The sequence below is a fragment of the Contarinia nasturtii genome, unplaced genomic scaffold, assembly GCF_009176525.2.
Source record: "Contarinia nasturtii isolate CC-2019 unplaced genomic scaffold, AAFC_CNas_1.1 Cnas_scaffold_533, whole genome shotgun sequence".
Taxonomy (NCBI): domain Eukaryota; kingdom Metazoa; phylum Arthropoda; class Insecta; order Diptera; family Cecidomyiidae; genus Contarinia; species Contarinia nasturtii.
The window spans coordinates 4,248,679-4,260,469 of NW_022197885.1; the positions used below are offsets into that span (position 1 = coordinate 4,248,679).

An 11,791-nucleotide genomic window follows, 5' to 3' on the forward strand; every position below is an offset into this window, starting at 1 on the left:
TCATGTTAAATCATGAATTTCATCATTGCGCACATTGGATTACGGGTACCGTTAGCCAATAGTGCGACGCAGTTTCTCATGATTTTTCAAAGCCCACTTTGACTACGATATGCAATTGAATCTTTTTTTAAGATTTTTTTTTCAAATATTTTTTTTTGTTTTCAACATTCATTCATTGGCAGGAACAACAAATCGAACACATCAAATGTCGAAGAAGAATATGGACACATTTTTAGTTCTTACACTGGTAATCGTTCACAAACCGACCACAACGATGTCAGAACCCGGAAAATATGAATACAAAGGATCGGTAAGTTTTTTTGCATTGCATTTTCTTCATTGTGAAATGAATTTTAATTCTATCGTATCGAATTTGTATCGTTCAGTTTCTATTTTGCCCAAACTACGAACCGGTCCGCAATCGTATTCTTTCCGGCAACAGAAGTTAACTTTAGCATAAAGTTAAAGAAATGTATCTGCGGTCGTTCCCGGGGGGGTATGTTTCAATTCGAATCAATTTCATTGCTTTCATTTAATTTCATCTACTGCAATTTATGTTCATTGTTTGTTTTTCTGTTATTGTATGTATCTAGGTAGTGACCAGCAGACCCAGAAGTACTATTCTATAGTAAGCTAGTATTTTTTTTATTCTCTTCCACAGAATCGCGATTACAACTACCAAATCTCAATTCAAAGCAATTGCTGGACATTATTGTTGTTGTGGCTATTGCTTTGCAATTTTTTCATTATATGTTTCCGATTATTTTTCGATTATTTTCCGATTATTTTCCGATTACTTATCGATTATTTTAAATTTTATTCTTTTCTTTTGTGATTCTCCCCTTAGGTAAAAGCGTTAACTTTCAATGTTTAGAATTCCACGAATGCGACTCGCCTATTTGATCACCAAAATAAACCATAAACAAATCGTTGTCAAACCGAACTGTCAAAACATAAACCCATTTTGGGCTGCGTTCCATGGCTGTACGTTAATATGGTAAACAAAAAGTGGAGGTAAACATTGGAATTTAAATCAACTGGAATGTGGAAAGTGTGCCACTTTTCGCATGCTTCGTCAATGTACCATTGTTTTGATACAACGAAATATTCTTGCTTCAGCGATTCGCAATGGTGATGTCATATTTTTTTGTATTTTTTATTAATTTATAATCTTCACAGCAAACGCAGATTGTATTGGATTAGTGACATAACCCTAGCGAATGTTAAAATCAATACAAAATAAAATCTTTCTATTCGGATCGTTCCATACAAACTCACCAGAACGTAAACATTTACATATGAAGCTGAGCTGTTGTAAACGTTGGTGTGGTTTGTGGTTTATAACAATCTGGAATATTAACTGTATGCTCAGTTGAGAATACGCATTTGTCTCGAATGGACACGCGTTTGATTTTACTCTTGATTATTTCGCAATTAACTAAACAATGATTCGAGCGACAGTGGTTTTAGTGGGCATTCTCATGGTGTTGCAATCGAGTACGTTTCAATCGTTGGCGAAAGTTTTTCACTCGATTGTTATGATTTGATTTTTTTTTTTCAATTAAACTAATCGCAATAAAAATAAATAATTTGAATAATAACAAAAAAAAACGAATAAAAACAGCGGAAAATAATAAAAAAAGTATGTTTAAACCAATCTGTTATTTTATTGTAGGCGATGCCATAAAATGTTATGACTGCAATTCATTGAATAATTCCGGTTGTAGCGATGAGTTTAGAAATTTTTCTACTCGCATTTTGGATTGTGCGCAACATCAGCAACAACAGTATGATTTAAGACCCATCGAAAATTGCCGCAAAATTAAATACAAAGGTTGGAATTAGTGATACCGTTGACTGTGATCATGATCGATATTTTCCTTTTCATTTTAGAAAATGGTGCTTGGATCTATATACGTGGATGCGATTCTAAAGACAATTCACAAATTAAAAACGCGGAATATCATTATTGCAAAGAAAGTCTTTGCAATTCGGCAGACATTCATCGACCAACTATACTGTTTACGCTAATGTTTATATCGTTCTTATTCATTAAGTTAATGCGTTTTTATTAAACTAATCTAATTCGGCAACTGTGAAATTTAAATAAATTGTTTTGTTTTGTGACCAAAATTTAAAGTACCAAATATGAAAAGAACCAAAAAAAAAAAATCGAGGCGTCTTAATTTACATAAATACATTCTAAAGTAAACAGCTATCTTTAAATTACTGATGCAAAGTTAACATGATCGTACTAAAAATGTGGACGTTGTTGTATTCTTGTGGTCGAGTCCGCACGCTTGTGTAACATCGGTTTCTGTTTTCTCATTCTTTCATATTTATAACAACTTTGTTTTGTTTACACATTACACTGCTAGAAAGCCGATAGATTGATACAGTGTACGATCGGAACGTTCTTCCAAGGTTGAAGAGAGATTTTTAAAAGTCGTACACTGCATTTGAACAACAACAACAAGACACACACCAAACCGGTCACAAACTCTTAAATCAAATAAGTGCCGCGTCGAGAAATGTGTTACAAAAACAAGTTTCCATTTTTTTTTCTATATTTTTGCAAATAGAGGTTTTAACAGACGAATAAAAATAATGACACAACATCTTTATTTGGATATTATTCCTCCCAGAAACTTTTGAGCTATTTTTGAACAAAAAAAAATTAGCGGTAGAATACGTTATTGTATATTTTTTTCGAGTCGAATATTAAATTCCAAAAATAAGAATGACATCAAGATTGAAGCGAAACATCACATGAAGTTCAATGTAGAATTACACACCTAATAATGGTCGTATAGTCTCCATATTTCAGAGTGATTCTAATTTTTGATTGTCAATCATCCATCAAATTAAATTTAATAACTTTTAAATCAACCGCCAGCACATATGGATTATTTTCCTCATTGATTCAATGTTGCTTAAGTGTAGCAAATCTATTTGATTCTAACTCATCCAAGACATAAAAGGTTCTTTCAATACATATGTATGTAAATGGGCTATGTTATATTCACTTGGTTGAACAAAGTACGCAATTTAAATGATTTTTAGTTTTTTTTTATTAACCTTTGACTACTAATAATCGTTCCAACTTACTCTCTTGATGCTTTGTCGATGCGAAGCGTTTCTGCCTTAAATAGTCAGACATTTCAGAAGTTATATACTTTTAGTGTTATAAGAATATGTAAAACTATTTTTTTTTTCGTAGTAATCATGTTTTTTAAATCCAATTCATGCTTCTAAATATCATTTTATTAAAAATTTGTCTTTTTTTTATCGCTTTGGAATTAATAACATATTTGACGGCCTAAGAAGAAAACAATAACATACAGAATATTCTGCAAAAAGACGAATACAAATTTATGTGAGCAAAAACCAAATATACAAACAGACAGCGCAAAAGTAAAACAGCCTACTTACATGTGTTTCTTAAGAACATAATAATTATCATCTTAATAAAAATTTATTACGATATCGCAAAACGCAAAACTATAATCGTATCCACGTGCAATTTGAAAATATTAACTATTTATAAGTGTTTTTTATGTTTTGAGAATCATTTCTATTCAGTTGTCGAACTCAAACTGCTGACGATAATTTCGTTTTTCAAACTTTTTATACTAGCAGCAAAAAAAACGGTAAACCGAATATCCGGTTAAGATTCATTCAATCGCATCAGGTTGTAAAATGGAATCAATGACAGACAATGTCAATTGCAACAAATGTATTTCAAGTGATTTTTTCAACCTCGATCGTATTGACTCCAGTTTGAAGATATGGGCTCTGGGAAGGGGTTATTTCCGGTTTAAAACCTCCTGAGAGATTTTTGTTTTTAAATTAAATCATAATTTTAAGAAATTTTCGAAGATTGAACGATTTCACCACTACATATACATATAAATGACTTATTTGCAATTAAAGCATGAACATTTTACTTTCATTAATCTTTTATTCTTCAATCACAACAGGTATTTTTATTACAAACATCGAGCAATGCCAATCTAACAGTGAATGAAATAATGATGTTTGGACCTCAAAAAATTACTTGCTCTTAATATTGCAGACCAAATTCTGACGAAACAAACGACCTCTTTTTTGTAATAAATATATATCACCGCCATCCAGTGTCCGTCTGGGAGTTTCCCTACAATATCATTCAATGAACTAAAAAATTAGCTTCAGTGTATATCACTATGAATTCTGGTGTTTATTACCATTAATTGTGAAATTCTTTAACCAGTACAATCCCTGGAATATTTATTTTGAAATAAATAGGTATTCTTTAATTTTCGGAATTTAAATGAAAACTTACCTTTTTTAATGGGCATACTCGTTCGTCTTCCATATATTGAGGAAGATTGGAGATACCTTCAACACGGTTCATCATATATTTCTTATAGTAGACGTCGAGATAGTAATACGCAGATGCTCTTGGTATGACGAATGGCATTCGAGTGTACTGATTATTATTCAAGCGATTATAGTGAAATGTTACTTCAATTTCATGATCCTCGTCCATATCGCAAAATATGTCAACATTAAATTGAACGGAATAAGTAGTGCGATTGACTCTGGTCACTCTGAGCTGAGAAATATTGTAATGTCCTTTAAGGTAAGTTGTGTTCAATTCAAAGCCGACGGGTTCAATTTCAGTTGCTGAAATAACAACAGCATTGAAAACACAAACCAAAATTATTACCAAATAGCACATTGTATCTTCTTTGCAATGCTCAAACATATAGATGGAACGTTCCTTCTGCGAGAGTTTTTATACTCACCATCATTTTTGAACTATAAATGAATAGAAATGTTTTGGATCCGAATTTATCACCGGATTTCCATCTATCATACAATTTGAAACGAAAATTGTAAATGGTCATTGCAGTATAATTTCCCAGTTTTAATTAGATCGCGTGTCCAAATGACATGATTGTATCAAATGTAAATTATCTTCTTTCATGCATTCATTCCGTAAATGAAATTGTGTTCACATGTATTCACAGTCAAATCTCAGCAAGACAAGAAAGCTCAAAATGTCATCAATAGAAAGAATCTTTCAAGCAATATAAAATAAAAAAGTGTTACCAAAGTAGATCGCCTTTTTTTGCAACGCAATTCTGTGCGGGATTAATCGCATAGCAAAGTAGATCGTATTTAAACCATGACTATTTATTAAGCGTCAGTCGATTGACATAAATTGTTCGATATAAATTGAGAGTGAAACGCATTTAAAGTGAAATTCGCGAGCAGAAACAATTTTTTAACGGAAAATTTACCATGAACCAAATACTATTGCCTCTTATGCTAACCATCGTACTCTTAACAAAAGAAGGTAGATTTTTTCAAATTTATTTTAATCGCATTTTTTTTAAAATTCAATTTGCGTCATTAGGGGTGGCTATAAAATGTTATGTGTGTTCATCGGCTGATGACGAAAGATGTGATGATAATAACTTCACCGGAGCAGCGGCTTTTAAGTTCGATTGTTCAATTGGTCAAAACCGAACATTTCCAATCTTACATTGCAAAAAGGCCAGATATTTGAGTAAATTACCCAACTGATTTCATTCAAATTCAGTGGAAGGTCTTTTATTCTTTTCTTTTTGTTTCTCAGGGAATAATACTGTTGTACGAAGCTGTAACAAAAGTGATAGCTTGATGGCAACAAAAGACATTGAAACTTTTCTATGCCATGCAGATCTATGTAATTCCGGTGTGAAATACAGTTCACGTATTTCAACCATTTTACAATCCATCTTTATCCACATATTTGTTAAAATCATTTACCTCGTCTTTGTAAAGGGGGATTTATGACAAAATTGTAGAATATAGACTAGTAAAAATATCAATTATAGAATTTAAGCGGAAGTTCGAGTATAGAAAATAACATAAATTCATTTACAAAAATCAAATGCAGAATAAATTGAAATATTATATTTCTTAGAAAAAACATTGCTGAAAAAGGTACATTTAAAGAATTTAATTCTCAGCCGCTGGAAAGCACATAGTTTCTACTGGCTGGGATGCAAAGCATGAACAAAAACTTTATCGACCTTTCCACGTTTGATAACGTGTGGTATACTCTTGGGCACCATACTGAAAGAAAAACAAAACAAAAAATAGATTATGAAATGACGAAAGTACATCAAAAACATTCGATGTTTACCTTATGCAATCGATAATTGGGCAAACAGATAAACACAATGTGCAACCAGTACAATCATCGTTGACCTGTGCGCGATGGGTTTTTGAATCGAATTCAATTGCTTGATAACCTGAATCAGCGCATGCCATATAACATTTACCGCAATTGATACATAAATCCTTGAGAAATTAGAAAAAAACAGTAGTAGAGTAAATGTTTAGCGCGGCGTCCATATTTTCTGAATATTTTTGATACTTACATCATCTATTAAAGCAACAACTTGTTTTTTGTTGTCAAGTTGCTTATAAGCTCCAACATATTTCAGAGATGCTCCGATAATGTCTTTCAGTGTTGGTGCTGGGTTATTACCGTTTTTCGTGCCATTTGTACTTTCCACTCCGTTTGCAGGAAGATCATCATCATTTTCATTCAATTTCCAAATTGCACCTTTTTCTTTCATCATTTGTGCGACTTTCTCCTCGCGTTCTTTCTTTTGCAAACCGAAATTGACCAGCGGCTGGAAATGTGGGTCAATTAACTTTGGGATATTTACTGATTTTTTGAATTCATTTCTTTACCTTTCCATCTTCTCCTTTGAGCGGAACGACCGGTTTTCCTTTTTGATGTTTGAAGAGCGGCGGTGATTGTCCGCTCCATAATTGAGGTTGATTTGGCGGTGGATTTGACTTCAAATACAATAATGCTTTCAAACCGGTTATATAGTCTTGAATGACGGTGAAATCTTGATTTTGAACCGCTGAACAAATCTGAAGAACAGATGATCCAGCCTGCAAGAATTGCAGTGCAACATCGGCTGAATCTATACCTCCGATGCCTAAAGTATTGGGAAAGTACCGATTATTGTACCGAGTATTGGAGTAGTAAGTAAGTAAGTACCGAGTATTGGAAAACCAGGCAATTGATTGCCAATGGCGGTAATAGCTCTCAAAGCCATCGGTCTGGTAGCATTTCCACTCACACCTCCGTATGTCGTACGTTTTTCGCTGCCAACTCCTAAAAATCAATTGAAATGTGCCAAACATGAATTGTCGAGCAAATTGAAAACATCAACAAACCTGGCCAGGGTGTGCCGTCTGGATTGAGTGACATTAAACCTGATACTGTGTTGATTGCACTAACACCATCCGCTTTGCCTGTTTCGTAACATTAATCAATAAATTGAAATGAATTCTTCAAATTAATTCAATTCAAATGGGCTCACCTCGATGAGCGGCTTTGGCTATTGAAACAATGTCGGTGATATTTGGGGTGAGTTTAACAAAGAATGGAATTTTTACAGCAGCACGAACCCACAGTGAAATATTGTAAACTAATTCGGGATCTTGACCACAAGCTAATCCCTACATTTATCGAAATTCAAATTCTAATAAGTTCTATAAAATAAACGTTAAATTTAAGTCAGTTACCATGCCACTCTCCCCCATACCATGGGGACATGATAGATTCAACTCTAACGCATGAGCACCAGCTTTTTCAGCCTTTTGTGCCAATTCAGTCCAATCATCCTCGTTATAGGAGCACATGATACTGGCAATAATGATTTTTGTTGGAAAATCACGACGCAATTCAGAAATGCTAGTGAGCCAGTAATCGCAACATTTTTCCGAAATCAATTCAATATTCAAAAAAGCGCCTAAAAATCATTGGGTTAATTATAAGAGTAATGGGAACAATAATAATTTATGTCTTACCTTGTTGCGGCCCATACACATGACCCGACGTAGTTCCTCTAATAATACGTGGTGATACGTTTGTAACCATATCCTTATCTGCAAGAGAGAGAGAGAGAGAGAGAGAGAGAGAGAGAGAGAGAGAGAGAGAGAGATCAAGTGATTGTTTCATCAAAGATTGATCGATCTATTTGATGTTCATAAAGAAAAAAATTCGGTTTTTTCATATTTTAAATTGTGGTGATACGTACCGAGAGCAAAAGTTTTAGTAACAGCGAAACCCCAACCTTGTTCAAAGGCACGGCGAATCATAGCCGATGCTGTTGTTGGTGGTGCTGAGGCAAGCCCGAAAGGATTTTCAAATTTCAAACCGCATATTTCAACCGAAATATCAACATCATCGATTGGACTGTGGAATAATGGAAGCTCCGCCGGTGTGTCAATTGGTAAATTCTATAAAATACCACATTTCATCAGACAACTAATAACAGAAAAGGTTTGAATTATAGACAAGACTATTGGTTCTACCTGCAGATAGCAGTGCATATACCAAGCGGCAGTCTTTCCATCATTGACTGATTCCACCGTTGTATTTGCAATTCCAGCCAAATCACCACCACAAAATACTTGCGGCAACGATGTTTGATAGGTTTTCAAATCAACTTTTGGCAAATTCCACTCATTCAATTGAATCGGTGACAAAGCATCCAAAACTATCAATTAACAAACAGAATTGATTATTTTCGAACAAACATTCCGTTTTTTTTTCGTTCAAATATTTACCATCTTTTTCACTTAAAACCGAGCCAAATGCAGAAATAACGAAATTTGCTTTGAGTTTAGTAATTTGATCAGAATCTTCAATCCATTCACCCTTTTCATTTTGTTCATTGCGGCAAAATTCAATTGATTCAATCTTTCAAATAGAACATATAATGAAAAAAGATTATAGTTGATAAAAATGTTCAAAAAGACGGGTTTCATGTAAACTCACTCGACCATTAACAACATTAACTTTGGTTGGCGACATAAATGGAATGAATTCACATTTCTCTTCTCTCGCTAACTCAACCTCTTCTGGTACGGCTCTAATGTTGGTGGTACCACGGCGGAAAACAACAAACACTTTTCGGGCACCGCATCGCAACGCAGATGTTGCACAATCAAATGCCGTATCTCCGGCACCTAAGACAATTACATTGCCGTGCAATTGTGGTAACTCATTTGTTTTACATGCACATAATCCAGGTTTGCTGCCTTCCGAAACTTTTGGTAGAAAGTTTTTAGAAGTGTAAAAACCGTGTTCGGTTGTAAGTCCATTGAAAATGGAATTGAGCATCGGTTGTGGTAGTCCGATGCCCAAAAATACAGCGTCGGTACCATTTTCAATTAAACCATTCAATGTGATGTCCGAAGTGGACAATGAGCGTCCGGTCTCAAATTCAACACCAAGGTCCTTAACCAAATTGATTTCAAAGTCGACGACGTCCATGGGCAAACGATATTGTGGAATTTCATAGGAACTCAAACCGCCCAAAGCCTCTCTTTTCTCATAAACGATGATATTTTTGTAACCCAAACGACCCAAAAATGTGGCGCACGAAAGAGATGCCGGACCGGCGCCAAGTAGCACAATTTTCTTTTGATCATTCTTTAGCGGCGGTTGGTCGGGCGAAACAGTTTGATGGATACCCATTTGTTTAAAGCAATCGGTGGCAAATTGCTGTAATCCACCAATGTTGATGCCACCCTCTTCCGTTGCGGCCAAATTACAACCACCAACACATAGATCAGACGTGGGACAAACCATACCACATGTCAAACCAAGGGGATTATCTGCAAAAGAGAGAGAGAGAGAGAGTTAGCTAGTTAGTTTTTTTCATTTTTGAAATGTTGGTGATACGTACCGGAGAAAATGGCCTTTGCAGCGCCATAGTAGTTTTTACCCGAAATGCTGGTAATGAAATTCTTTACATCCAATTGTGTTGGACATGATTTTTGACACGGAGCATCAGCACATTTCAAACATCGAGCCGCTTCTTTCAAAGCAGCACGCTCCGATAATGTTGTATGTTTGATGTCCGAAAAATCATTCTGCAGACTCGAGCATGACTTTTGAAATGATATAAAAATTTAATTTTTTGGATTCAAACAAAGCAACGGGGTACACTTACTCCACATCCACGATCAGAATTACGTTTCCAAAGTTTTTTCTCTTTTTTCGTAACGGCACTTGGAACAAGCGATCCTTTGGTTTGAACACGCGGATTCAGTGAAAGTAGATTCTGTTGAAGAAAAATGCATCGTGAAAATGAAGAATCCTATCATTTGAGACACTTTCTAAGCACTCATTATAATCAATACATTGTTAGATTGAGTTTATAAGATGATAAGAATGCTTCATATTACATTTTTAAAATGAGAATCAATATGTCACTGTCAACACTTGAAATTGATAATTTTGATATTTATTCGGAATGTCAAGTAAAAATAAAAGCGAGTTTTTGTTACCAATAACATATTTAAATGGATTATCGGAGTCCATAATCATCAGCTGTGATAATCACCTTTATTTGTGCTGTATAACCTTATTCTGCATCAAGTGCACTTACCGAATTCCATCTTATACCCAAATTTGTGATAATGTGATTTTATTGGAATTTCAATTTATATTTTCAGAGTTTCTAAAATGCCTGCTGTATTTATTTGTTTGTTTTAAATATGGGCATCAGCTGTTTTGAATACTGCGCACATTTTCAACAAACTACGTTTCACAATGAATTTGTTAAACAAGCGCTTACGTTGTGCGCGTTATGAACCTTGAATTTCTAATTTCCAAATAAAACAACTACTATAACTACAAGAACACGGGGCAAACAAATTACACCATTTGGATGTGATCGATTCCAATCCGTCGCAGTTCAACAGTGCTACTGAAGCGCACCCATCACACAAATCCCAGTTAAATCAGTTTTAAGTTATGCTTTGTGAGCCATTGTTGATAATAATACTTTCTCAGCTCATTCAACAATCGAATAGTTTCGACTATCTTACACAAAGGTCGTACAGTTCAAAACGTTGAATGAGTAAAAACTCTTACATATCAATATCAGTCAAAATTTTAATGAAGTTCGTTTTTAAATGAATTGCCATACCTCAATATCTGGAATATCTTTGCTGACAATTGCTGGAGGACTCATATTTGTTTCTCTTTGCTGCTTCAAATTATTTTTTTTTTTCAAATCTAATCAGTACAAACAACAACAGTGTATGTTCACGATAAATGTTCACTGAATTGTTTTTTTGAGCTCACACTGGACACGTAAAAAGAACATTCAATTTAATTTGGTTTTTTTTAGTTTTTGCTATGGCCGTCGTTAAATTATCTTCACTTTAGACGATATAAGAAAAGAATTGTTATATAACTTTCTGATATTTAATTGTAATATTTATTCAGCATTGGAATTAATGCTTCCAACTGTGCATGTAGCGCAAAACGTAGTTCATCAAACGGTTGTCACTGCACAACTAGCACACAACAAGTGAGAATGAATCGAATACGAATAATAGAGAATAATTTATCAATGCACGCTATCTCAATCAAACAAAAGTGCTGCTGTTGAGTTCAACTCAACTCAAGTTATTGATAAACAGTTTACTTTCGGTGGCGAAGGAGAGAAAGAGAAGGGAAACACTGTAGTATTAGTGTAACTTACCGATCGTAAAGAATTTCATTTATGTGTATGACGGCTGAACCTTATTTGCATTTCAATTTGTTTCACACTTTATCGATGTGCTTACATTGTATTTATAACATTAAGAAACAAATAGTTATAAACAATCAACAAATACTTTCAATCTCTTTTTCTATTCAGCTTATTTGTGTCTAACTATTTTTATCACATTTTTGAAATTCACATTTGTCCAATGCCAAAATAAGCCC

The 11,791-nt window shown here is 34.2% G+C and overlaps 2 protein-coding genes and 2 long non-coding RNA genes across 7 annotated transcripts in view; 2 read left to right on the plus strand and 2 right to left on the minus strand.

The window, feature by feature from the left end:
* The window catches only part of LOC116339626, a 3,764-nt gene extending 629 nt beyond the window's left edge, over window positions 1-3,135 (plus strand). Inside the window, exons 2-8 of one of the 4 annotated variants that reach the window (XR_004201010.1) lie at window positions 183-310; window positions 387-496; window positions 594-628; window positions 848-1,014; window positions 1,180-1,497; window positions 1,676-1,834; window positions 1,894-3,044. Coding sequence is in view for 1 of the 4 variants with exons in the window: in XM_031765618.1 (XP_031621478.1) it covers window positions 1,446-1,497; window positions 1,676-1,834; window positions 1,894-2,075 (393 nt within the window). In the remaining 3 variants the exon portion in view is untranslated. Of the gene's footprint in view, window positions 1-182; window positions 311-386; window positions 497-593; window positions 629-847; window positions 1,015-1,170; window positions 1,498-1,675; window positions 1,835-1,893 lie in introns of those variants that run through there. The other 3 variants (XR_004201012.1, XR_004201011.1, XM_031765618.1) reach the window with 3 other exon arrangements.
* Window positions 3,136-4,008: 873 nt separating this feature from the next.
* LOC116339850 lies at window positions 4,009-4,876 on the minus strand. The gene is made up of 4 exons (XR_004201029.1): window positions 4,791-4,876; window positions 4,325-4,668; window positions 4,227-4,260; window positions 4,009-4,156 (listed from the first exon to the last, which is right to left on the minus strand). It is a non-coding gene; the product is annotated as an uncharacterized LOC116339850 (long non-coding RNA).
* A 214-nt stretch (window positions 4,877-5,090) lies between these two features.
* On the plus strand, window positions 5,091-5,947 carry LOC116339649. Its single transcript, XR_004201014.1, has 3 exons — window positions 5,091-5,344; window positions 5,405-5,557; window positions 5,627-5,947. It is a non-coding gene; the product is annotated as an uncharacterized LOC116339649 (long non-coding RNA).
* On the minus strand, window positions 5,910-11,396 carry LOC116339648 (dihydropyrimidine dehydrogenase [NADP(+)]). The gene is made up of 16 exons (XM_031765660.1): window positions 11,004-11,396; window positions 10,023-10,133; window positions 9,756-9,960; window positions 8,843-9,684; window positions 8,632-8,764; window positions 8,377-8,561; window positions 8,100-8,301; window positions 7,870-7,947; window positions 7,585-7,811; window positions 7,380-7,518; window positions 7,234-7,311; window positions 7,055-7,171; window positions 6,736-6,992; window positions 6,417-6,674; window positions 6,179-6,336; window positions 5,910-6,108 (listed from the first exon to the last, which is right to left on the minus strand). Exons 1-16 carry the CDS (start codon window positions 11,046-11,048, stop codon window positions 6,024-6,026), a joined length of 3,120 nt encoding a protein of 1,039 aa, XP_031621520.1. The 5' UTR covers window positions 11,049-11,396; the 3' UTR covers window positions 5,910-6,023.
* Between the last annotated feature and the right edge of the window lie 395 nt (window positions 11,397-11,791).